Source organism: Pristiophorus japonicus, chromosome 13 (assembly GCF_044704955.1).
Source record: "Pristiophorus japonicus isolate sPriJap1 chromosome 13, sPriJap1.hap1, whole genome shotgun sequence".
Taxonomy (NCBI): Eukaryota; Metazoa; Chordata; class Chondrichthyes; family Pristiophoridae; genus Pristiophorus; species Pristiophorus japonicus.
Genome location: NC_091989.1, coordinates 156721707 through 156749620, shown reverse-complemented (window position 1 = coordinate 156749620; position 27914 = coordinate 156721707). Strand labels below are relative to the sequence as shown.

General features: G+C 46.3%; 1 protein-coding gene across 1 annotated transcript in view; it reads right to left on the bottom strand.

The window, feature by feature from the left end:
• Positions 1–27914, bottom strand: part of LOC139278207 (polycystin-1-like protein 2) — a 159534-nt gene that overhangs the window by 58275 nt on the left and 73345 nt on the right. Inside the window, exons 13-16 of the mRNA XM_070896855.1 lie at positions 26347–26575; positions 18979–19157; positions 10270–10500; positions 7782–7883 (exon numbers count right to left, since the gene is read on the bottom strand). Coding sequence (XP_070752956.1) covers positions 7782–7883; positions 10270–10500; positions 18979–19157; positions 26347–26575 — 741 coding nt within the window. The remainder of the gene's footprint in view (positions 1–7781; positions 7884–10269; positions 10501–18978; positions 19158–26346; positions 26576–27914) is intronic.

The window sequence follows — 27914 nt, the reverse complement described above, 5'->3', positions numbered from 1 at the left end:
TCCATTTGTACTACCAGTAGCCTGTTTCCTTCCTTGCCCGTTACTGTCCCTGCAAGCCATTTGGGACCCCTGCCATAGTTTAGAACAAACACTTTGTCCCCTATCTCATTCCATCTCCCCCTCGAATTTCTGTCATAGTACTCAGTCAGCTTGCGGCGCTTTGCCTCAATGATTTCGTGCATGTCTGGGAGGATTAATGAGAGCCTTGTTTTTAAAGTCCTTTTCATCAACAGTTGCGTGGGGGGGGGATCCCAATCAGTGAGTGTGGACGAGATTTGAATGCCAGCAGCAGTCGCGACAGGTAACCCTGCAGCGTGGGACCTTGGATTTTAAGCATGCCTTGTTTAATGATTTGCACTGCTCTCTCCGCCTGGCCATTGGAGGCCGGCTTGAACAGTGCCGTCTTGACGTGATTTATGCCGTGGTCAATTATAAAGTCTTGGAATTCTGCGCTGGTGAAGCACGGACCATTGTCACTGACCAATATGTCAGGGATTCCGTGCGTTGCAAACATGGTTGCGAGGCTCTCCACAGTGATGGAGGTTGTGCTCTAGTTTAAAATGGTGCATTTGATCCACTTTGAAAATGCATCTACAACTACGAGGAACATTTTGCCCATGAATGGGCCCGCATAGTCTATGTGCACCCGCGACCACGGTTTGGTAGGCCAGGGCCAGGGGCTCAGTGGAGCCTCCCTGGGGGCATTGCTGATTTGGGCACAAATGGTGCACTTTCGGACACAGAGCTCCAGGTCCGCATCAATACCAGGCCACCAGACGTGGGATCTGGCTATGGCCTTCATGAGAACGATTCCCGGGTGCTCGCGGTGGAGCTCCCGGAAAAATGCGTCTCTGCCTCTCTGCTTCTCAGAGGCATGACTACTCGGCTGCCCCACATCAGGCAGTCTGCTTGTAGTGATAGCTCATGCATACGCCTGTGAAAGTGTTTTAATTCCTCGGGGCAGGCATCGCGAGCCTCTGCCCAGTCACCGGTTAGGACTCATCATTTTACTAAGGATAACGTAGGGTCGCTGGCCGTCCAGGCTCTGATTTAGCGAGCCATCATGGGCGAACCTGTGGACTCAAAGGCATTGATTGCCATGACTATCTCACAGTCCTGTTCGTCAGACTCTTCCGTGGTCGCCAGGGGTAGCCTGCTGAGCGCGTCGGCACAGTTGTCTGTGCCTGGTCTGTGCCTTATGGTATAGTCGTAGGACGCCAGCATGAGTGCCCACCGTTAAATTTGCGCCGAGGCGTTGGCGTTTATTGCCTTGCTCTCGGATAGGAGGGACGTTTCTAACGCGAACTTGGCCCCAAAAAGGTATTGGTGCATCTTTTTGACACCGTACACGCACGCGAGCGCCTCCTTCTCTACCATTCCGTACCCGCGCTCTGCCCGCGAAAGTGACCTGGAGGCATAAGCTATGGGTTGTAATTTGCCTGCACTATTGAAATGTTGCAAAACGCACCCGACCTCATACGCTGACGCATCGCATGTGAGAACTAGCTTTTTACCTGGGTCAAAGAAAGTCAAAACACTGTTGGAACACAGAAGGTTGCGTGCCTTATTGAAGGCGCGTTCCTGGGCGTCCCCCCAAAACCAATCGCACCCCTTCCTGAGTCGCACGTGGAGAGGCTCCAGCAGCGTGCTTAAATTCTGCATAAAGTTCCCAAAGTAATTGAGTAGCCCGATAAAGGCGCGCAGTTCTGAGACATTCCGGGGCCTGGGTGCCAGGCGAATTGCTTCTGTTTTGGACTCTGTTGGGCGGATTCCATCAGCGGCAATCCTTCTGTCCAAAAATTCAACCTCGGGTGCGAGAAACAGGCACTTGGATTTCTTGACTCGTAGGCCTACCCGATCCAACCGCTTTAGTACTTCCTCCAAATTACGGAGATGGGAGTTGGTGTCCCTGCCCGTGATAAGGATGTCGTCTTGAAATACAACCGTCCCCGGGATGGACTTGAGCAGACTCTCCATGTTGCGCTGGAATATGGCAGCTGCCGACCTGATGCCGAATGGGCATCGATTGTACATGAAAAGGCCTCGATGTGTGTTGATGGTGGTGAGTAGCTTGGATTCCTCGGTCAATTCTTGCGTCATATACGCAGATGTGAGATCGAATTTTGAGAAAAGTTTACCTCCAGCCAATGTGGCAAATAAATCCTCCGCTCTGGGCAGCGGGTACTGGTCCTGTAGGGAGACTCTGTTTATGATAGATTTGTAGTCCCCACAGATTCGTACGGATCCATCAGGCTTCATGACTGGGACGATGGGACATGCCCAGTCCCATCACCTGCTAAATTCCACAGGTGATATAATGCCTTCCCGCAGAAACCTGTCTAGTTCATGTTCGATCTTTTCCCTCATCACATAGGGTACAGCTCTGGCCTTGTGATGGACCGGTCTAGCATCTTGTGTGATGTAGATTTGGACTTTGGCCCCTTTGAAAGTGCCCACACCTGGCTGAAAGAGATGTTCAAATCGCTTTATAACTGTTGAGCAGGAGGTCCGTTCCTCTAATGACATGGCATGAACATCATCACATTTCCAGTTTAGTTTTGCCAGCCAACTTCTCCCCAGCAGTGCTGGGGGGTCTCCGAGGACAATCCACAGGGGAAGTCGGTTCACTGTCCCTTTGTGTGTGACAGAGAGCATGGCGCTGCTGAGGACTGGTACGATTTCTTTGGTATAGGTTCTTAGTGTGGTGTCGACCCTTGTGAGTTTTGGTCTGTCTCTTTTATGCTGAGCGCCCATGAGAGATTGACTCGCTCCCGTATCCAGCTCTATGTTGACAGATATCCCGTTGAGTAGGACCCTCATCATTATAGGAGGTGTCCTGTTAAGGAGCAGCGGCCATTGATCGTGTTGACCCGCTGTACACCGGTGTCCCGGGTACTGTCCCCACCATCTTCTGGTCCGCTTTCCGACCCATCCGATTCGTATACCAGCCGAGCTGCCGTTTCTTTGCACATGCGGGCCAAATGCCCTGTATATTCACAATTTCTGCAAACAGCCTGCTGAAATCGACATCCCCTTGACGAGTGCCCACCCCCACACCTCCATTGTTCAAAGTGTTCCCAAAGAATGAGCTGCGTCTGGCTGATCTCTCTTGAGCTTCTCTCAGTTTGTAGTTGATTGCTCGCATTGTGGGTTGATGAGGTGTGAACGGCCGTTCCTGTGGCCCTTGATGGCTTCTGCCTGCTGTCGAAAGCCTGTTCTCCCGGTTTTGTCTGTGTGCGGGTGTAGCAGCTTGTTTAGTGCTGTGAACTTCTTGTTCCAATATTTCGTTAGTTGTCACACCTGCATTGTAAATCAACCTCGTTTCTTCTTCCCCTACCAAGAATGTCTGTGCAACCAGTGCTGCTGCCCCTAAGGTCAGTTTCTTGGTCCCTATGAGCTTTCGGAATATGCCTGCGAGGCCTATTCCTTCAATGAAAAAGTCTCTCAGCATTTCTCTCCTCAATTCATCGGAGAACTCACATAAACTAGCCAACCTCCGAAGTTCCGCCACGAAGTCGGGTATGCTCTGGCCCACACAGCGTCTGTCGTTGTAGAACCTGTGTCTGGCCATGTGTAGGCTGCTCGCTGGCTTCAGGTGGTCTCTTACCAGTGTGGCTCAATTCTTCAAACAACTTGCTTCATTAAAGCGTATGTTTTTGAGCCACAGCTGGTCAAGAGATGGGCTCTTCTCTTGTCTGCCTAACCAGTCTTTGGTTACAAAGCTTTGCTGGAGTCTTTCTATAAAGTCCTCCTAATTGTCTCCCGCATTGTACTTTTCATCTGATCCATTGTTCGCCATTCTGTGGATTCTGTAATCCCGTAACCCGTTGCCACTGGAAAGTCCTGTCCCCTCAGTACAGATTCACACGAGGCATGTAGTGAAGTCAAGGTCACTCTGGACCTGCACCTTTATTTCACAGCTCTGGAATGCTGCACTTGCCTGAGACCTGCCCTTATATATATGTCTCTTTCAAGTGCACCCCTGGTGGTAAGGTATGCTGGTGGTTACAGATCATATCTTATTACAGTCATGTATAGCATGTTAGGATACAGTTATATATAATAATGTAAGATACATGACAATGTCATCAAGCGGGCTAAGCAACAAATCAGATTGAAGAATTCTCACAGATAGCAAACCAGGAAATAAACTACACTGATTATCCTATTTTTATAAATTTTACAGAGAGCGAAATAAAGATTGGGACATACACATGGGATTAAGGTAGAAGATAAAATATAAAAAACAAATTAAAACATTTTTTTTTATCATTTAAAAAAAATTGAATTTTTATCAAAATGGAAAAATTTGACATTCCACAAATATAAAATTCATTTTTCAGGGCCAGAGATGTTGCTCAGCAGTAATTATGATTTAGTATGCTGTTAAAAACCCAGTTGCACCTCATTGAACAAGGCTTAACTTTTTTCAGGGGTTTTTAACAGCTATCTAACAGAGTGTAAAAGCTGACTATCTCATCAGTTCAGTGATTTCAAAACCATTGCTGTGTGTGGTGTCTTCAACAGCACACCCTGTGGAGTAGCAGGAAGTGACTGACAGCAACTTCTCAATTTCCGCATTTAACCCGAAGTTGCCGCCAGTTTCATTGGGTAACAACGGCGAATGCTGATGGTTTCGCTGTCATTACAATCGCAAAATCCAGGCTGTTTCAAGAAATTGTGATTATGCACATTTAAATCACCAAAAATTGTGAATCTTTATTTAGAATTAAAATAATTAGAAAGGATTTCGAAAGCTGCAAGAGCAGTTGGCCAATCAACAGCCTCTACAAGTGTTCCCCGGTCATAGACTGAAAATATATTCCGTAATAAGTTTGTTTTTTGTCAAGAATAAAATTGCCACTGGAAAATTCAATTGGAGACAAGCTGTTAATTTGCAGTGAACCACTTATGAAGTTTGTAGCAATTTCAATTACTTTGGCTCTTTACGTACTAAAACAACCTAAAAATCCAGTGTTGGGGTTTATAATTACAAAGCAAAGCCTACTAACAATGGAAACGGATGATTACGACAACAACAACAACAACTTGTATTTATATAGCGCCTTTAACATAGTGAAATGTCCCAAGGCGCTTCACAGGAGTATTATCAGATTAAAAACATTGGCCCCAAGTTTCCACATGATTTGCTCCTGATTTTTTAGGAGCAACTGGTGCAGAATGGAGTATCTTAGAAATCGGAATTCTCGTCATTTAGTTTGCTCCAGTTCGAGTCAGTTGGAACAGTTTCACTTTGGAACAGAATTTTTTTTTCAAAGGGGGCGTGTCCGGCCACTTACGCCTGTTTTCAAAGTTTCGTGAGTGAAAACTTACTCCAAACTAACTTAGAATGGAGTAAGTGAAGATTTTTGTACGCTCGAAAAAACCTTGTCTACACATTAGAAAATCAGGCGTAGGTTACAAATCAGGCGTAGGGAATGGTGGGGGGGGGGGGGGGGTGTTTAAAGGGAAGTTTACAAACATTAAACACTTCAGTTTTACAAATAAAGAGCCATCATCAATAATAAATGATAAATACATCAATAAATCAACCAATAAATCAATCAAAAAAAATTAATAAGAAATAATTTTTTTTTTAAAATCAATAAATAAAACATTTTCTACGTACCGACTGCAGCACCGGGAGCCCTCCAACAGCGTGCTGGGATGTCCCCCTCAGTGTGTCTCTGTCAGTGTCTCTATCTCTCTGTCTGTCTGTGTGTCTCTCATTCTCTGTCTGTCAGTGTCTGTGTTTCTGACAGCGAGGGGAGGGGGAGGAGGGGGGTAGAGGGAGAGAGGGGGGGAGCAGAGTGAGGGATGGGGGAGAAGGGGGAGGAATGGGGGAGAAGGGGGAGGGATGGGGGGGAAGGAGATGGGGGGGGAAGAGAAGGAGATGGGGGGGGAAGAGAAGGAGATGGGGGGGGGAGAGAAGGAGATGGGGGGGAAGGTAATGGAGATGGGGGGGGAGAAGGAGATGGGGGGGGAGAAGGAGATGGGGGGGGGGAGAAGGAGATGGGGGGGAAGAGAAGGAGATGGGGGGGGAGAGAAGGAGATGGGGGGGGGAGAGAAGGAGATGGGGGGGGGAGAGAAGGAGATGGGGGGGGAGAAGGAGATGGGGGGGGAGAAGGAGATGGGGGGGGAGAAGGAGATGGGGGGGGAGAAGGAGATGGGGGGGGAGAAGGAGATGGGGGGGAGAAGGAGATGGGGGGGAAGGAGATGGGGGGGGAAGAAGGAGATGGGGGGGGAAGAAGGAGATGGGGGGGGAAGAAGGAGATGGGGGGGGAAGAAGGAGATGGGGGGAGAAGGAGATGGGGGGGAGAAGAAGATTGGGGGGGGAGAAGAAGATTGGGGCGGGGAGAAGGAGATTGGGGGAAGGAGACGGGGTGGGGGGGGGGGGAAGGAGAAGGGAGAGGGAGGCTGAACGGGCCGGGCCCGAGACTTCGGGCAGGGCCCGTCCCCAGCACCAGATTTACAGGTAGGTGGCATTGGGTCGGGTCGGGGGGGGTGGTGGGAGGGAGGTCGGTTCGGTTCGGGTCGGGGGGAGGGAGGGAGGGAGGGAGAGGGAGGTCAAGTCGGGGGGAGGGAGGTCAGGTCGGATCCAGTCCGGAGGCGGGTGGTGGAGCGGGTGCCGGGTCCGGTCCGGGGGCGGGGGGGCGGGGGGGGGAGCGGGTGTTGGGTCCAGTCCGGGGGTAGGGGGGGGTGGGGGGAGAGGAGCAGGTGTCGGGTCCGGTCCGGGGGCGGGAAGCGGGAGCCGAGTCGGGTCAGGAGGAAGCAGGAGCTGGCCGTGGGAGGAGCCTTATTCACGCAGCCCCAGTGAGGCCATTTGGCCAGGGCTAGGGGCTGTATGCTTCGGGCCCCTCCCACACAGTTCGGCGCCTGGAGCTATTGCACTTGCGTGCCGACTGTAGCGCGCATGTGCAGAGGTCCCGGCACTGTTTTCAGCGCAGGGACCTGGCTCCGCCCCCCCTATAGCTCCTGCTGCGCTGCGCTGAGGGCCAGAGGACCTGCAGGGAGGTGGAGAATACGGAGGGTTTTTTTAGGCGCACTTTGTGGCGCGAAAAATGGGCGTCCAGGTCGGGACTGCGCCATTCTAGGCGCGGCTCGAAACTTGGGCCCATTGACACCAAGCTGCAGAAGTAGAAATTAGCGCAGGTGACCAAAAGCTTGGTCAAAGAGGTATGTTTTAAGGGGCTCCTTGAAGGAGGAAAGAGAGGTAGAGAGCCAGAGAGGTTTAGGTAGGGAGTTCCAGAGCTTGGGGCCTAGGCAACAGAAGGCACGGCCACCAATGGTTGAGCGATTATAATCAGGACTGCTTAGGAGGGTAGAATTAGAGGAGCACAGGCATCTCGGGGCGGGGGGAGGGGGGGGCGCGGGAACATTGTGGGGTTGGAGGAGATTACAGAGATAAGGAGGGGCAAGGCCATGGAGGGATTTGAAATACAATAACAATGATAATGAGGACAATGATTGTCGTGAGACTAATTAGAGCCTAAGTGAGTGATTAAAACTGAATTCAGATGGAGTAGATATTGCTTCAGTCTCATTCATGGGGCTGTTTGGGGGAGGGGAAATGATGAGAGCGAAGTGGACATTGGGAAAGGATAGTAGGGCCATAATCTTCCGTCTTAATTATTGGACACAGGGAAAGATATGGGAAATGTGCAAGGACAAGATTATAGCTGGGTTAATTAGCCATTTGATTGACAGTTTAAATTCTAATTGAATAAACTGGGGAAAGAAAAGAAAAACAAGCTTTTTTGTTCTATAATTCTATTTCAAACCTTAGCTGTGGTAGCTGCCCCTCTGCGGTGACCAGTATGAACTCTTATCAGGTATCGATATTGTGCAAAATGGTCATTATCAAGTAGCACTGTTACCCTCACCTTAAAAAGAATACATGAATACAGCATTAGTGAATGAGAAGTCACAAAATAAAGAGGAAATGGAAATGAGAGCTTCCACATAATAGAGACTTTTTAGTGACCAATTTCTAGCAAGGATCCAACACTTTGATAATTAACACTTGACGTTGGCCATAACTGAACTCCACAATTAACACAAAGTTTTAATACGAATATGTGATGGATAGCCACACATAAATTGGAAATATGTGCAGCTATCTTTTTTCTGTATTTTTTTTTGAACCGTCCTTATTTTTTTTCCTACCCAGTCATTTTCTTGAATTCCTCAGCTGTCCCCTATTGCCCAAGCTCGCTGTTTATAAGCTTCAGCTCCACTGAAATTGTACGTTTCTTTCAACTTTTCAGTTAATCTTCTTCATCACCCTTTCCTTTTGCTCCTTATAAACATTGTATTAGTGCAGGATAGAATACGAACAGCAGAGTTTCAATGAGCTGAACTTTACGGAGGGTGGAAGAAGGGAGGCTGGCAAGGAGACCAAAGGCATGGTTGAGAGTTTTAGCAGCAGGTTTACTGACACGGCTGGCGATGTTGCAGTTTAGGCAGTAGGTGGTCTTGGTGAGAATATGGGGTCAGAAACTTTGCTCGGGGTTGAACAGAATGCCGAGGTTGCGAAAAGTCTAGTTCAACCTGAGACGGGGATGGAAGATAATGGCTTCATTTTTCAATATTTTTAACTGGAGGAAACGATGGCTAATCTAAGATTGGATGTCTGACAAGTAGTCTGACGACAGAGGCAATGGAGGGGTCAAGAGAGATGGTAGAGATGTAGAACTAGATATCATCAGTATATACATGGAAGCAAAAGCTGGGAGAGGGCTGTAGGAAGAAGAACCAAACAAAAATAAAATGAAAACAAGCCCATATGGAGGCACAAAACAGAGTGTCTGGGCAATGCATGGGGTGGTTCAGCACCCAGCCTCCTGTTTGAAGGCTGGTAACATGAACATGCTGCTGCACGAGCGGGTGTGAAGAGTGTTACCCTGTTTGGTACATATGGACACCTTCCCCATATAACAGGAGTGCACTTTGTCTGTCAGAAGGTAGTGGCCAAGCTAATGGTCTTTTAATATATGGGTGCCCAGGAAATATTCTGTGTCCTGTTGAGCAGATGCCTCCTCTCTATAAAGCAAGTGATGTCCCTTGCAAACAAAGTCCTCTGCTTGAAATGTTTTCAAAAATACAATTGGCTGATTTAGCATGTTATCAAAGGTGGTTTGGAAGGATGTGGTGGTGTAAAGGTTTAATGGGAAAAACCATCATTGTCATCTAGGTGGGCTGCAGACCGGTCTTCAAGAGATGACATTGCTATGCAACAGCCCCTTTGTGAAGCAGACTTACCGAAGATATGCCTATGAAGGATAGTCCAGGTCATTAAATGTAGGTCCTGGGGCAAGATTGGGTGCATACATAACACACATGCAACATGTCACATTTGCCTTTCTGTCCCCTCAAGGACTGCTCTTGCTCCTTCAAATCTAGGAGCACCATAGAAACATAGAAAATAGGTGCAGGAGTAGGCCATTCAGCCCTTCGAGCCTGCACCACCATTCAATAAGATCATGGCTGATCATTCCCTCAGTACCCCTTTCCAGCTTTCTCTTCATACCTCTTGATCTCTTTAGCCATAAACCATGATAATGCTTTAAAGCAAGTTCCATTTTGCCCATTTGGCTTGCTGCGAATGAAATAGCAGCTGGAAGCATGATGAAACAGATTTGGAAATAAAAATTCTCCAATTCAAAAGATCAGACTACACCAGCAACAGGAATGAGTGTACTAGTAATCATGCAGATAAAACAAAATGATGAACAGAAAAAAAATTAACTTTCAGACCTAAAAGTGAAATGTGACACTCTCCTGAAGTCACGGCCACCACACAATGGTGCACCAGTCTCAGAACTGCCAGTGAGAAAGCCACAACATCCAGCATGGGACCCTATTCATACATTTTAAATATGTAATGAGGCTTGCATTGCCCAATATTGCCATTTTTTTCTGCACTGCAAAGCACAGCCCATTAAGTAAAAGGCACTCCAGCCTGTGCGCTTGATTTTGCAGCCTCCACTCTCAGTCAGTGAAGCTCTAAACAGCCAACACAGCCCTCATAAAATCATGTCTCTATAAACTAGCTGCATCCTGCAATGAATCCTTTGCTCATCTGCTCTTGTATTTCCCATTCCCAAAGATTTTGAGTAGCTATGCTTCGAACAATACTTCAACAGGTCCATAAAAAGGGAAGTTTGGTTTTATTATGTTAACCTTGTTTGCTTGATACATTTGGAAAGATAAACTGTAATAACAAAAGTATGCTCAGAGAAAAATGCAGTAGTTGAACAATGTCCTCACCTTGGTTAAGTCACTTCTATCTTTTATTCGAGCCCAAACTACAGCAATAATGTAAACACCAAAGATAGCGCCCACCAGTGACACCACCACAGGGTTCTGACTAGTTTGAGCAAACAGTTCTGGTATCTGTGTCAAATCCAGTGTGTTGGGCATAACAAAGAAGGAACTGCCAAAGAAGGTGAGATGATTACAAAGACATTGGCTTTGGTCAGGCGTTGTCTGTAGTCCAACCTAACAAAATAAAGGTACAGTGGGTCACACTCCGGGGAACAAGTTACAGAAACTTCAAACTGTATTTAAGATAGAAGTAAATGCTATATATACCTAGCTTCTGTCAACTTATGTATAATCAGTACGTGTGTAATCTGTGCCATACTGCAAGTACAATGCACTGTTTGCATTCTCATTTAGTAAAATGCTAAATATTGATTACTTTATGTAAATATAAATTGAAATTTTTAACTATATTCTAAACTAGTGGTTCTAGTCAGATTGATCAACCTGCAACCCATCCTTAACCACTCAGCATCAGACATGAGGTTTGTGGTCCAACCCCAGTTCCTATTTATTCAGCAGGGGGAGAATTAAAGAAGGTAGATGTCAGGAGTCAATACTTTGTGTAAAGATTATTCCCTCCAACTAAGCAATGTGAAAAAATGCAATAAAATGCTCTAGTGGTCTGAGATATGTCCATTTTAATTACCCTCCCTGTACCCCCACACACCCAGTTGGGAAGTACATCACTGATTTATTCAGCCACAGAATGGCAAGGCTCAACAGCAAGTAGTTCCAATTAAAACTGGATATAGACAGGCTAAGTGAGTGGGCAAAAGTTTGGCAGATGGAGTATAAAATGTGGGAAAATGTGAGGTTATCCACTTTGGCAGAAAAAATAGAAAAGCAAATTATAATGTAAGTGGAGAAAAATTGCAAAATGCTGCAGTACAGAGGGACCTGTGCAGGAAACACAAAAGGTTAGTATGCAGGTAATCAAGAAGGCAAATGGAATGTTGGTCTTTATTGCAAGGGGGATAGAGTATAAAAGCAGAGAAGTCCTGCTACAACTGTACAGGCTATTGGTGAGGCCACACCTGGAGTACTGCGTACAGTTTTGGTCTCTGTATTTAAGGAAGCATTGGAGGCTGTTCTGAGAAGGTTGACTAGGTTGATTCCGGAGATGAGAGGAGTTGACTTAGGAAGATAGGTTGAGTAGGTTGGGTCGATACACATTGGAGATCAAAAGAATGAGAGGTGATCTTATTGAAACATGTAAGATAATGAGGGGGCTCAACAAGGTGGATGCAGAGAAGATATTTCCACTCATAGGGGAAACTAAAACCAGGGGACTATGGGCCCAAGTTTCCCTAATAAAAAATAATGGCGCTCACTTACCTGGACGTCCATTTTTATTTGGCCCCTCAGCGCTGAAAATAAAAAACCTACGTTTTCTTCCACCATGTGCACCTTCTGGTGCCAGTGCTACCCGAGCTGATCTCGCAGGGCGGGGCTTCCAGTGTGCGCCGGAACCGCACAGCGCATGCGCTCCAAAAAAACACAAAAAACAAAAATCTGCGCGGAGGACCTTCGGCCGGAGGCTAACAGTGGCTGCAGTCAACGTCCTAGAGAATCGGGGAAAGGCTGCATTGGATGGTTAAAGAAGAAGACTCTGATTTGTCTGCTACAGGTAATTGTAAAAGCTTTCCCTGCACTTTGGGGAGTGAGAAGATCGCAGGAAAAGGGTAAAGATGTTTCCTTTCATTGCAAGCTGACATTTATCATAGCAGGTGCAGTAGTAATGGTAAGTTTACATTTATTTCTATTTTTATACTTGCCAAAAGTTATTGTTTGCTTTTTAAATTCCCTAAAAGTTTATTTATAAGAGACAGGGAGTCCCTTCGGTCGGGGATAGGAGCGGGCCAACGCGGATTCTCGAACTGTAGGCAAGTGTTTTTCCTCCGGTGCTTCTAGGGTCTGTGCGCCGGTTTTAAAAATGTTGTTTGTGGGGAAAGTTTGCCTCATGTACAGAAATGGCACGCAACCTTCTTTTACAGGTACACCAGAACACTCTGGCACTGGTAGTAGACGCCGGCACCTCAACACTGGGGAATCTTTGAACCGGGCTTCAGTGCCAAAAATATAACTGGGCACCGAAAAAACACGCCCAGTGTTGGGCAAACTTGGGCCCATAGTCTCAGAATAAGGGGCCGCCCATTTAAAACTAGATGAGGAGGAATTTCTTCTCTCAGAGGGTTGTAAATCTGTGCAATTCTCTGCCCCAGAGAGCTGTGGGGGCTGGGTCATTGAATATATTTAAAGCAGCGATAGACAGATTTTTGAGTTATGGGGAGCGGGCGGGGAAGTGGAGCTGAGTCCATGATCAGATCAGCCATGATCTTATTGAATGGTGGAGCCAGGTGGCCTACTCCTGTTCCTATTTCTTATGTTCTTATGAAAATCTTGCAAATCATCATCCAGACTTGTCCTGGACACTGATCTGAAGACATCCATCTTGGGAAAATTCAATGCCAACTAAGTCCAGCTGTGCATTATACCTCCCCCTTAAAGAAGTCAAAGTATCCAATGCTGTTCAGGGCTGCACATAAAGTATATATATCGAAAATCACAAATGTTTTGCCTCTTGCTGCCAACCACACTCTTTTCTCGTTCCCATCAAAATACATACACTTTTGACGACAAAAAGTAGTCAGTTCAGACCAGAGATACAATAACCAGCCTTCGCACTTCAAACACTAGAGGCCTAGCAATTGGCCTCTTAGCGCCTACCGCTATCGTCCTTTTTTTTCCCGTGGGAGGTGGGCATCGCTCACAAGGCCAGCATTTATTGCCCATCCCTAATTGCACTTGAGAAGGTGGTGGTGAGCCACTTTCTTGAACTGCTGCAGTCCTTGTGGTGAAGGAACTCCCACAGTGCTTTTCGGGAGGGAGTTCCAGGATTTTGACCCAGCGACTATGAAAGAACGGCGCTAGACTTCCAAGTCAGGGTGGTGTGTGAGTTGGAGGGGAACTTGGAGGTGGTGGTGTTCCCATGCGTCTGGTGCCCAGGCCCTTCTCTGGGGGGGGGGGGCGCCGCCGATAACAGGGCGCTAAGCACTTAGCAACCGTCCGAGGCAAGAAGATTGACTCCCGCCATATTGGGCAGGACATTGCATCCCGATCTCCTTCGCCCGGAGATCATGATGTCATCGCTGTGCGCATCGCCCAGTAGCACCCCCGGACCAGAACTTTGGGTCCGCCCCCTGCAGCATCGCCGGGCAAAAACATCGGCAGTTCCAGGAGATGTTCATCAGGGGGCCGGGCGCTTTGGGGGCGATATTTAAAGGTAAGTAAGAGTAAATTTTCATAGCTCCCTTTGATTTTTTTCAGATCTACTTTGCCCGTGATTGATCAGCCCTGTACTCTGCTGCAGTGCTTCGGGCTGAACGGGCTGGATCGTGGCTGCCGTCGGGGAGAAGGTAAGTTCTTCACCTGCAGCAAAGGCCCTTCCCTTGAAGGGAGGGAAGAAGCCTTCCAACGCAGCAGTGCTGCACGACAGGCCCAGTGTGCAGCACTGCACAGCTACCACCTTGCCTGCTGCCTCTTGCGCTCCAGGGAGGAAGTGGAGCACTTGATTTAGCGGTTCACTTCCATCCTGGAGCGCAAACCCAAAATTTTTCTCAAAGTTAGAAAACATTAGCGCCTGCCGCTAATTTTTCCAACTTTTAAATATTAGTGCCCTGTCATGTATCTTACATTATTATATATATATATAAAACTGTATCCTAACATGCTATACATGACTGTAATAAGATATGACCTGTAACCACCAGCATACCTTACCACCAGGGGTGCACTTGCAAGAGACAGGTATATAAGGACAGGTCTCAGGCAACTGCAGCATTCCAGAGCTGTGAAATAAAGGTGCAGGTCCAGAGTGACCTTGACTTCACTACATGCCTCGTGTGAATCTGTACTGAGGGGACAGGACTTTACAGTGGCGACGAGTTACGGGATTACAGAATCCACAGAATGGTGAACAACGGATCAGATGAAAAGTATAATGCGGGAGACAATTGAGAGGACTTTATAGAAAGGCTCCAGCAAAGCTTTGTAACCAAAGACTGGTTAGGCGACGATAAGGCAGACAAGTGAAGAGCCCATCTCTTGACCAGCTGTGGCTCGAAAACATACGCTTTAATGAAGGATCTGTTGGCCCCCGAGAAACCAGCAAGCAAGTTGTTTGAAGAATTGAGCACACTGGTATGAGACCACCTGAAGCCAGCGAGCAGCCTACACATGGCCAGACACAGGTTCTACAACTACAGACGCTGTGTGGGCCAGAGCATACCCGACTTCGTGGCGGAACTTCAGAGGTTGGCTAGTTTCTCCGATGAACTGAGGAGAGAAATGCTGAGAGACTTTTTCATTGAAGGAATAGGCCCCGCAGGCATATTCCGAAAGCTCATAGAGACCAAGAACTTGACTTTAGAGACAGCAGCACTGGTTGCACAGACATTCTTGGTAGGGGAAGAAGAAACGAGGTTGATTTACAATGCAGGTACGACAACTAACGAAATATCAGAACAAGAAGTTCACAGCACTAAACAAGCTGTTACCCTCACACACAGACAAAACCGGGAGAACAGGCTCTCGACAGCAGGCAGAAGCCATCAAGGGCCACAGGAACGGCCGTTCACACCTCATCAACCCACAATGCGAGCAATCAACTACAAACAGAGAAGCTCAAGAGAGATCAGCCAGGCACAGCTCATTCTTTGGGAACACTTTGAACAATGGAACAGGTCTATGCTGGAGGTGTGGGGGTGGGCACTCGTCAAGGGGATGTCAATTTCAGCAGGCTGTTTGCAGAAATTGTGAATATACAGGGCATTTGGCCCGCATGTGCAAAAAAACAGCAGCTCGGCTGGTATACGAATCGGATGGGTCGGAAAGCGGACCAGAGGATGATGGGGACAGTACCTGGGACACCGATGTACAGTAGGTCAACACGATCAATGGCCGCTGCTCCTACAACAGGACGCCTCCTATAATGATGAGGGTCCTACTCAACGGGATATCAGTCAACATGGAGCTGGATACGGGAGCGAGTCAATCTCTCATGAGCGCTCAACAATTTGAAGAACTGTGGCCGCATAAAAGAGTCATACCAAAACTCACAAGGGTCGACACCAAACTAAGGACCGATACCAAAGAAATCGTACCAGTCTTCGGCAGCGCCATGCTCTCTGTCACACACAAAGGGACAGTGAACCGACTTCCCCTGTGGATTGTCCCCGGAGACCCCCAGCACTGCTGGGGAGAAGCTGGCTGGCAAAACTAAACTGGAAATGGGATGATGTCCATGCCATGTCATTAGAGGAACGGACCTCCTGCTCAACAGTTATAAAGCGTTTTGAACATCTCTTTCAGCCAGGTGTGGGCACTTTCAAAGGGGCCAAAGTCAAAATCTACATCACACAGGATGCTAGACCGGTCCATCACAAGGCCAGAGCTGTACCCTGTGTGATGAGGGAAAAGATTGAACATGAACGAGACAGGCTTCTGCGGGAAGGCATTATATCACCTGTGGAATTTAGCGACTGGGTACGTCCCATCGTCCCAGTCATGAAGCCTGATGGATACGTACGAATCTGTGGGGACTACAAATCTACCATAAACAGAGTCTCCCTACAGGGCCAGTACCCGCTGCCCAGAGCGGAGGACTTATTTGCCACATTGGCTGGAGGTAAACTTTTCTCAAAATTAGACCTCACATCTGCGTATATGACGCAAGAATTGACCGAGGAATCCAAGCTACTCACCACCATCAACACACATCGAGGCCTTTTCACGTACAATCGATGCCCATTCGGCATCAGGTCGGCAGCTGCCATATTCCAGCGCAACATGGAGAGTCTGCTCAAGTCCATCCCGGAGACGGTTGTATTTCAAGACGACATACTTATCACGGGCAGGGACACTGACTCCTATCTCCGTAATTTGGAGGAAGTACTAAAGCGGTTGAATCAGGTAGGCCTATGAGTCAAGAAATCCAAGTGCCTGTTTCTCGCACCTGAGGTTGAATTTTTGGACAGAAGGATTGCCGCTGATGGAATCCGCCCAACAGAGTCCAAAACAGAAGCAATTCGCCTGGCACCCAGGCCCCGGAATGTCTCAGAACTGCGCGCCTTTCTCGGGCTACTCAATTACTTTGGGAACTTTATGCAGAATTTAAGCACGCTGCTGGAGCCTCTCCACGTGCTACTCAAAGGGGTGCGATTGGTTTTGGGGGGACGCCCAGGAATGCGCCTTCAATAAGGCACGCAACCTTCTGTGTTCCAACAGTGTTTTGACTTTCTTTGACTCAGGTAAAAAGCTAGCCCTCACATGCGATGCGTCAGCGTATGGGGTCGGGTGCATTTTGCAACATGTCAATAGTGCAGGCAAATTACAACCCATAGCTTATGCCTCCAGGTCACTTTCGCGAGCGGAGTACGGGTACGGAATGGTAGAGAAGGAGGCGCTCGCATGCATGTACAGTGTCAAAAAGATGCACCAATACTTTTCCGGGGCCAAGTTCGCATTAGAAACCGACCACAAGCCCCTCACGTCCCTCCTATCCGAGAGCAAGGCAATAAATGCCAACGTCTCGGCGCAAATTCAACGGTGGGCACTCATGCTGGCGTCCTACGACTATACCAGGCACAGACAACTGTGCTGACGCGCTCAGCAGGCTACCACTGGCGACCACGGAAGGGTCTGACGAACAGGACTGTGAGATAGTCATGCCAATCAATGCCTTTGAGTCCACAGGTTCGCCCATGACGTCAAATCAGAGCCTGGATGGCCAGCGACCCCACATTATCCTTGGTAAAAAGATGTGTCCTAACCAGTGACTGGGCAGAGGCTCGCGATGCCTGCCCTGAGGAATTAAAACCCTTTCACAGGCGCATGCATGAGCTGTCACTACAAGCAGACTGCCTGATGTGGGGCAGCCGAGTAATCATGCCTCTGCGAGGCAGAGAGACATTTGTCCGGGAGCTCCACCGTGAGCACCCGGGGATCGTTCTCATGAAGGCCATAGCCAGATCCCACATCTGGTGGCCTGGTATTGACGCAGACTTGGAGCTCTGCGCCCGAAGGTGCACCATTTGTGCCCAACTCAGCAATGCCCCCAGGGAAGCTCCACTGAACCCCTGGCCCTGGCCGACCAAACTGTGGTCGCGGGTGCACGTAGACTATGCGGGCCCATTCATGGGCAAAATGTTCCTCGTAGTTGTAGATGCATTTTCAAAGTGGATCGAATGCACCATTTTAAACTCGAGCACAACCTCCACCACTGTGGAGAGCCTCGCAACCATGTTTGCAACGCACGGAATCCCTGACATATTGGTCAGTGACAATGGTCCGTGCTTCACCAGCGCAGAATTCCAAGACTTTATAATTGACCACGGCATAAATCACGTCAAGCCGGCACCGTTCAAGCCGGCCTCCAACGGCCAGGCGGAGAGAGCAGTGCAAATCATTAAACAAGGCATGCTTAAAATCCAAGATCCCATGCTGCAGGATCGCCTGTCGCGACTGCTGCTGGCATACAGATCTCGTCCACACTCACTGACTGGGATCCCCCCTGCCCAACTGTTGATGAAAAGGACTTTAAAAACAAGGCTCTCATTAATCCTCCCAGACATGCACAAAATCATTGAGGCAAAGCGCCATAAGCTGACTGAGTACCATGACAGAAATTCGAGGGGGGGATGGAATGAGATAGGGGACAAAGTGTTTGCACTAAACTATGGCAGGGATCCCAAATGGCTTGCAGGGACAGTAACGGGCAAGGAAGGAAACAGGCTACTGGTAGTACAAATGGACAATGGCAAAACCTGCCGGAGGCATGCAGACCAAGTCAAAAGCAGATTTACCAACAACACTGCGGAATCAAAGGCAGACTACAATGTGGAACTCGCACCACACCTGGTGGACAGACAGAGGGAACAACCTGAGGAAAGGGCAATCCCAACAGACAGCCCAGGCGAGTTAACAACAATCACACCAATCAAAACAGACAGCCCAGGCGAGATTCCCTCAACCACACCCAAAGAAAAACAGACACCAAGGCAAACAACTGAACTACAACTCAGATGCTCCACGCGAGAGCGTAGACCACCCGAGAGACTGAACCTATAAAGACAATAAGAACTTGGGGGAGGGTGATGTCATGTATCTTACATTATTATATATAACTGTATCCTAACATGCTATACATGACTGTAATAAGATATGACCTGTAACCACCAGCATACCTTACCACCAGGGGTGCACTTGCAAGAGACAGGTATATAAGGACAGGTCTCAGGCAAGTGCAGCATTCCAGAGCTGTGAAATAAAGGTGCAGGTCCAGAGTGACCTTGACTTCACTACATGCCTCGTGTGAATCTGTACTGAGGGGACAGGACTTTACATGCCCCAGATGGGGCGCTCCCGAATTTCTCCCCCTAATGGTTTAAATTCACCAGAACCTCCCCATTCAATGTGGTAGCACCTCTGTGATGGAAGATTATACATAGCACATACACACTTTGGCCAAGCTCCCTCCAAAATTCCTGCATGCTACAGTTTACAACCTGCTTTCCCGAAACTACCAACCTGTACATAGTTTCTGGAGAGCCACTTACTAGGAGCTGTTATATGTAGACCTCTAAACAAACTTACATGACATTGATTGGATGACCACTCTTGTCCTTCCCAGAACAAGCACTGTGTTGTAAAGGCACTGACATTGTACTTTGTGATCTCTGCCTGTGAGGTTTTTGAAGGTGTGACCATCACATAGTAAACTCCCGCTCCATGCATCAGCATTCGAGGAGTCAGAATCCAGGTATATATGCGATCTTGTGAAACACAATGCAAGTTGTTAGATGCACAGTAGAAAGAGGAGGTGAAAATAGAAGTCACAGGAGCATTGCCCAATGAAAGCATACGAGACTCCTAAACTGCTCATAACATGGCCAAGTGCATTTGTATCCATGTCTCCTGCATGCAGATATTGTTTCCTTTCTAGAAGAGCAGTAAGAACATGTAGTTTATTGGAATCAAACACATGATCGGAGCAGTAGAGTATGGGCAAACATATTTCAGATGTGACTGGAACAGATATGAATAACAGAAGTTGCTATCAATTAAATAACAGACACCAAGCTTTTTTCTGCCTGTTCCTGTCACATAGTTGAACATTCAAACCCTGTGATACTATCTCAGTTTTAGAAAAGCCATCCTGTGGCTGAATAAATCATAGAATACATCTATAATTCAACATTAGAAAATTATAAATAAAGAATCTTCCTGGGAAGTGTGTATTCTAGAAATAGAACAAACCTATTCAATAAATTACTCAGCAATATTCTGTTTATACAGTGCCTGTGTTCCAGTTACATGAGGAGGCTCACAGGTTTGTAGAACTGTTGCAATTTTTAAGCCGGTTCACGGGCTCCCAGGCCGCCTGCAATTTCTGCGGTCTGGAAGAGTCCTTGTTCCATGTTTTTATGGAGTGTGCGAGGTTGCAGACCCTGTTTCATTATTTAAAGGGGCTGCTCCTCAATTTCTGGCTGCACTTCAGTCCCACACTCCTGATCTTTGGACACCCTGTGCGGAGGGGAGCGGGTAGGTCCGAGGGCCTCCTCGTAGGACTGCTCCTGGGCACGATCAAGGGTGCCATCAGCCGGTCTAGGCAGCGGGCGGTCGAGGGGGTCGTTCAGCCCGACTGTCTGCCTCTCTTCCGCGCGTACATCCGCGCCAGGGTGTCCTTGGAGTTGGAGCACGCGGTGTCCACTGGTACGCTCGCGGCCTTCTGCGAGAGGTGGGCGCCGGAGGGACTGGAGTGCATCGTTACCCCCGGCAACCAAATTTTAATTTGATTTTACATGTTTTAAAGTTTAATTTGTTTTAATTGCCGGATTTTTAGTGTCCCCCTCCCTTTTTAAAGGAGGCACTTGTAAAATATATGGTTTTAATGCCCCAAAAACAAATCACAAAAAACCCCACAAGAAACAAAAAAAGAAACAAAAAACATTTTTAAAAAAGGGGCAGTTAAGTGTCTGGAGTGTCCCTCAGATCGGGGGGCACTTGATCTAACATTTATTTTGTCGCCCCCCCCCCCCCCGCAAAAGAGTTGTAGAGCTGTTGCATTGTGAGTGGCTTAGCCAGTCACGTGATGCATACAAGACTCAACAAAACCCCAGTCAGTTGGGTCTAGGTCATCCAAGATGAGGTATGCAGTTGTGAACCTAGTGGATTAACTGGTAATGTGTAGTGTGATTGTTAAACCTTTGTTAATAAACCAACTAGGATAGCTCAGATGAATACGTGGCTTGAGGGGTGGTGCAGAGGGGAGGGATTCAAATTCCTGTGACATTGGAACCGGTTCTGGGGGAGGTGGGACTAGTACAAACCGAACGGTCTGCACCTGGGCAGGACTGGAACCAATGTCCTAGGGGGAGTATTTGCTTGTGCTGTTGGGGAGGGGTTAAACTAATATGGCAGGGGGATGGGAACCTATGCAGGGAGACAGAGGGAAGTAGAATGGGGGCAGAAGCAAAAGATAGAAAGAAGAAAAGTAAAAGTGGAGGGCAGAGAAACCCAAGGCAAAAATCAAAAATGGCCACATTACAGCAAAATTCTAAAGGGGCAAAGTGTGTTAAAAAGACAAGCTTGAAGGCTCTGTGCCTCAATGCGAGGAGTATTCGGAATAAGGTGGACGAATTAACTGCGCAGGTAGCAATTAACAAATATGATACAACTGGCATCACGGAGACATGGCTCCAGGGTGACCAAGGCTGGGAACTCAACATCCAGGGGTATTCAACATTTAGGAAGGATAGACAGAAAGGAAAAGGAGGTGGGGTAGCGTTGCTAGTTAAAGAGGGCATTAACGCAATAGTAAGGAAGGACATTAGCTTGGATGATGTGGAATCTGTATGGGTGGAGTTGCAGAATACCAAAGGGCAAAAAACACTAGTGGGAGTTGTGTACAGACCACCAAACAGTCGTAGTGAGGTTGGGGACAGCATCAAACATGAAATTAGGGATGCATGCAATAAAGGTACAGCAGTTATCATGGGCGATTTTAATCTACTTATAGATTGGGCTAACCAAACTGGTAGCAATACGGTGGAGGAGGATTTCCTGCAGTGTATTAGGGATGGTTTTCTAGACCAATATGTCGAGGAACCAACTAGAGGGCTGGCCATCCTAGACTGCTTGATGTTGAATGAGAAAGGACTAATTAGCAATCTTGTTGTGAGAGGCCCCTTGGGGAAGAGTGACCATAATATGGTAGAATTCTTTATTAAGATGGAGAGTGACACAGTTAATTCAGAGACTCGGGTCCTGAACTTAAGGAAAGGTAACTTCGATGGTATGACGTGAATTGGCTAGGATAGACTGGCGAATTATACTTATAGGGTTGACGGTGGATAGGCAATGGCAAACATTTAAAGATCACATGGATGAACTTCAACAATTGTACATCCCTGTCTGGAGTAAAAATAAAACGGGGAAGGTGGCTCAAACTTGGCTAACAAGGGAAATTAAGCATAGTGTTAAATCCAAGGGAGAGGCATATAAATTGGCCAGAAAAAGCATCAAACCTGAGGACTGGGAGAAATTTAGAATTCAGCGGAGGAGGACAAAGCGTTTAATTAGGAGGGGGAAAAATAGAGTATGAGAGGAAGCTTGCTGGGAACATAAAAACTGACTGCAAAAGCTTCTATAGATACGTGAAGACAAAAAGATTAGTGAAGACAAACGTAGATCCCTTGCAGTCAGAATCAGGTGAATTTATAATGGGGAATAAAGAAATGGCAGACCAATTGAACAAATACTTTGGTTCTGTCTTTACGAAGGAAGACACAAATAACCTTCCGGAAATACTAGGTGAGAAGGAAATCCTTATTAGGCGTGAACTTGTGTTCGGGAAATTGATGGGATTGAAGGCTGATAAATCCCCGGGGCCTGATAGTCTGCATCCCAGAGTACTTAAGGAAGTGGCCCTCGAAATAGTGGATCCATTGGTGATTATTTTTCAACATTCTATCGACTCTGGATCAGTTCGTATGGACTGGAGGGTAGCTAATGTAACACCACTGTTTAAAAAAGGAGGGAGAGAGAAAACGGGTAATTATAGATCGGTAAGCCTGACATCAGTAGTGGGGAAAATGTTGGAATCAATTATTAAAGATGAAATAGCAGTGCATTTGTAAAGCAGTGACAGGATTGGTCCAGGTCAGCATGGATTTATGAAGGTAAAATCATGCTTGACAAATCTTCTAGAATTTTTTGAGGATGTAACTAGTAGAATGAACAAGGGAGAACCAGTGGCTGTGGTGTATTTCGACTTTCAAAAGGCTTTTGACAAGATCCCACACGAGAGATTGGTGTGCAAAATTAAATCACATGGTATTGGGGGTAATGTACTGTCGTGGATAGAGAACTGGTTGGCAGACAGGAAGCAGAGAGTCAGGATAAACTGGTCCTTTTCAGAATGGCAGATAGTGACGAGTGGGGTGCCGCAGGGCTCAGTGCTGGGACCCCAGCTATTTACAATATATATTAATGATTTAAATGAAGAAATTGAGTGTAATATCTCCAAGTTTGCAGATGACACTAAGCTGGGTGGCGGTGTGAGCTGTGAGGAGGATGCTAAGAGGCTACAGGTTGACTTGGACAGGTTAGGTGAGTGGGCAAATGCATGGCAGGTGCAGTATAATGTGGATAAATGTGAGGTTATCCACTTTGATGGCAAAAACACAAAGGTAGAATATTATCTGAATGGCGGCAGATTAGGAAAAGGGGAGGTGCAACAAGACCTGGGTGTCATGGTATATCAGTCATTGAAAGTTGGCATGCAGGTACAACAGGTGGTGAAGAAGGCAAATGGTATGTTGGCCTTCATAGCAAGGGGATTTGAGTATAGGAGCAGGAAGGTCTTACTGCAGTTGTACAGGTCCTTAGTGAGGCCTCACCTGGAATATTGTGTTCAGTTTTGATCTCCTAATCTAAGGAAGGACATTCTTGCTATTGAGGGATTGCAGCAAAGGTTCACCAGACTGGTTCCCAGGATGGCAGGACTGACATATGAGGAGAGACTGGATCGACTGGGCCTGTATTCACTGGAGTTTAGAAGAATGAGAGGGGATCTCATAGAAACATATAAAATTCTGATGGGACTGGATAGGTTAGATGTAGGAAGAATGTTCCCAATGCTGGGGAAGTCCAGAACCAGGGGACACAGTCTAAGGATAAGGGGTAAGCCATTTAGGACCGAGATGAGGAGAAACTTCTTCACTCAGGGTTGTCAACCTGTGGAATTCTCTACCGCAGAGAGTTGTTGATGCCAGTTCATTGGACATATTCAAGAGGGAGTTAGATATGGCCCTTACGGCTGAAGGGATCAAGGGGTATGGAGAGAAAGCAGGAAAGGGGTACTAAGGTGAATGATCAGCCATGATCTTATTGAATGGACTACTCCTGCACCTATTTTCTATGTATGTTTCTATGTAACTAGTTCTTAATAACAATATGTTGCGATGAATTCTTAAGCAAAGAATCCATGAAGCAGATACATTACACATGTTATATTGTTAAACCTACATCTCAACTTTATAAGACGAGCAATGGCAAAGCCAAAATCGTTCCAAATTTTGAAATCATTTGCGAGTTTACATAGTGAAAGATCATTTCCACTGATCGAAGAATCGATATCAGGGGATAAACATTTAGGATTAATATTAGAGGTATAAATGGGGAAGTTAGAAGAAACTTGTTTCATGCAAAAAATTATTAGAATATGCATTGCTTTACTATGTGTGTCTATTCAAACGGAGTCAATAATTATATTTAAAAGGCAATTAGATAACACTTGGAGTAAAATATTACAGAATACATGGAGAGACTAAGAACGTGTGACTAAACTAGATAGCTTCCACGTGGATTCAGCACAGGCACAGGCATTCCGAACCAAATCTACTCCTTTGCTGACATTTCCAAGATTCTAAGAAAAATTCAACAAACTTTCGTCAAATTGTTCCCATTAATCAGGCATTAATAGGTCATTGTATGAGATTATATTCGCTGTAACTGTACCATTACTGTTACCTATCAACTTCTCATACATTTTCTCTCTAGCTGCTACAATGTGTTTTATACAATGCAGGTTCTCTTATCCGGGACTCATTATTCCAAACATATCTCATTCTTTGAGTAAATATGTTTTTCCTAGTCCACATCATCAAAAATTGCCATTTTTACAATTACAATTGAATCGTGTCAATGACTAAAGTGTCAATTAGGGTAATAGTTGAAAGGTAAATCTTGGCCCGGATTTTGCTGTCATTACCCCTCTAAAACTGACCGTAATTTAAAGTTTTAGCGCATGCACAGCTAGATAGCTAGATGTGGAATTCCTGAGGGTTAGGTCAGTAATTTCCTACGCTGCCACAGGCTGCACCATGGAACTCTCAATAGCCGGCAATCAGTGAAATCACTTGAATTGATGCAAACTTAAGGTTTTCCACTGCAATATCATTGTTAAGCAGCCCATAAAAAGTTAAGCCTTGTTGAAATAGGCGTAACTGGGGTTTTAATGGCTGAACAACCGTTCTGGCCCATAAAAACAAATTGATATTTGTGGAATGTCAAATTCCTCCATTATAATAGAAAATTATTAGATTTTTAAATTAAAAGTTTTTTAATGATATTTCAGCTTTTATCATAGCTCCATGTATATGTCCCAATTTTTATTTTGCTCTCTGTAAAGTTTTTAAACAGTTAATTGATAATCAGTGCTTTTTATTTCCTGGTTTGCTGTCTGTGAGAATGTTTCAATGTAGTTGGCTGCTTAGTCAGCTTGTTGATGTCACTGCTGCACTACACTAGGAATCCCATTGCACAGTGCTGCAATCAATTTAACATCAAGAAACCTAAAGTTTTGCCACAGAGATCATGAGATATTTGTGGGCAACTTCGCCGATGACTGCAAATTCTGGGCCCTTCTGTAAATAGGTCATTCTGGGCATTTGTCAGAGTTGCTAAAGGGGGAGAAATTGCCCTGTAGCCTGATTGGTGGTGGTAACCTTCCAGGACCGAGACTTATAGCGCCCGGCGTGGAAGTCCGCCACCAATACGGAATTGCCCTTACCGTCCCTGAAAGGAAGCGGAAAACAATCTCCCATGCTCCAATTTCTTTGGGGGCAGTTCCTGGGGCACGACTGGGGTGAGAAAAGCAGCGCAACATGGATGCTCCGCATAGCGCTGACGTGCTTCAACGCCCCTGCCCTTTACTTAAAAGGGAGGGCCGCTGAACATTCTGCACGGCACCTAATGGCATCCACTGGACCACCAGGGCAGCTTCCACTGGACCAGCAGCCCGGCACTGAGAGATGGGCGCCAGAGGGACTGGAGTGCATCATCACCCCCGGCAACCAAATTTTAATTTGATGTCAAAAGTTTAATTTGTATAATTTGTCGGTTTTAGTGCCCCTTTAATAAGGGGGCACGATTTATGTTTTCACCAAAATAGTTGTAGAGCTGTTGATACGCTCAAAATAGTTGTAGAGCTGTTGATACGCTCAAAATAGTTGTAGAGCTGTTGCATGATGTATGCAGGTGTGAGCCTAGTGGATGAACTGGTAATGTGTAATGTGATTGTTAAACCTTTGTTAATAAACCAACTCGTTCTTAATAGCAAATTGCTATGAATTCTTAAGCAAAAAACCCATGAAGGAAATACATTACAGGTATGTACTTTTGGACAGGCATGAGAAATAGTACAGCTTTGAGCAACCTGCTGTGTACTTCCAGCAATTTCTGTTTTCATTTTGGACTGCTACTGATCTGTTTTAACCATTCCAGAGCCACTATGTGAATCCAATTTTGTTTGCAAGTTGGAATTTGTAAATAAATGATCATTTAATAAATGATGAGATTCCATAAGGATCTACAGTTACTGTTTGCTGCAAGATAAAATTCCCAAGAGTGAAAAATCTCAGATGTGATAATATCAAGAATGAAAACAAGTCAATTTACCTCCATTGGCATTTAGAATGGGAAGCACTGTCTGAAGCTGAAACATTGTCTCAGTAGGTATATATTTGAAGCCAAGGAACAGCTTTAGTGAGTAATTCTCTTGTGAATTTATATGGATTACCACAGTATCCTCGTCTGAAGTGACATTTAAAGCCATGCGAAAGCAATCTCCAAATGAACTATAGTTCTTCATGGACATTTTGGTTATATTATGTCTGGAAATCATAATCTGAAAAGAAAAAGTGACAATCAGAATAATTGATCATAATTTATGAGATTTTAAGGACTAACTACTTTTAAAAATCAGAGTTCAAAGTATTATCCTGCTATAATTCCATTAAATCTAACCCAAAACCCCTCATCATTTTCAAAATGTCCATTAAATCACCTCTTAGGCTTCTCTGTTCCAAGGAAAAAGGTCCCAGGGGTCGAAATTCAGTACCGCCATTTTACTGTAACAAAGGCAAACTGTCCCTCCTCGTCTTTCTTGACTTGTCTGCAGCCTTCGACACGGTTGATCACTCTATCCTTCTCCAATGCCACTCCACCGTTGTCCAGCTGGGTGGGACTGCACTCGCCTGGTTCCATTCATATCTATCTAATCGTAGCCAGAGAATCACCTGCAATGGCTTCTCTTCCCGCCCCGCATCGTTACCTCAGGTGTTCCCCAAGGATCTATGCTTGGCCCCTCCTATTTCTCATCTACATGCTGTTCCTTGGCAACATCATCCACAAACCCAGCGTCAATTTCCACATGTACGCTGATGACACCCAACTCTACCTCACTACCACTTCTCTCGACCCCTCCACAGTCTCTAAATTGTCAGACTGCTCATCCGACATCCAGTTCTGGATGAGCAGAAATTTTCTCCAATTCAATAGTGGGAAGACTGAAGCCACAAACTCCGTTCCCTCGCCACTGACTCCATCCCTCTCCCCAACTTCTGTCTGAGGCTGAACCAGACTGTTTGCAACTTTGGTGTTATATTTGACCCTGAAATTAGCTTTCGATCACATATCCGCAGCATAGCTAAGATCACCTATTTCCACCTCCGTAACGTCGCCCATCTCCACCCTTGCCTCAGCTCATCCGCTGCTGAAGCCCTCATCCATGCCTTTGTTACCTCTAGACTTGACTATTCCAATTCACTCCTGGCTGGCCTCCCACATTCTACCCTATGTAAATTTGAGGTCATCCAAAACTCAACAGCCTGTGTCTTAACTCATTCCAAGTCCTGGTCAGTACACCAGTCATTGAAAGCAAACAGGCAGGTGCAGCAAACAGTTAGGAAGGTAAATGGTATGTTGGCCTTCATTGCAAGAGGATTTGAGTACAGGAGCAAGGATGTCTTACTACAGTTATACAGGGCCTTGGTGAGACCGCACCTGGAGTATTGTGTGCAGTTTTGGTCTCCTTACCTAAGAAAGGATATACTTGCCATAGAGGGAGTTCAGCGAAGGTTCATCAGACTTATTCTTGGGATGGCAGGACTGTCATATGAGGAGAGATTGGGTCGACTAGACCTGTATTCACTGGAGTTTAGAAGAATGAGAGGGCATCTCATTGA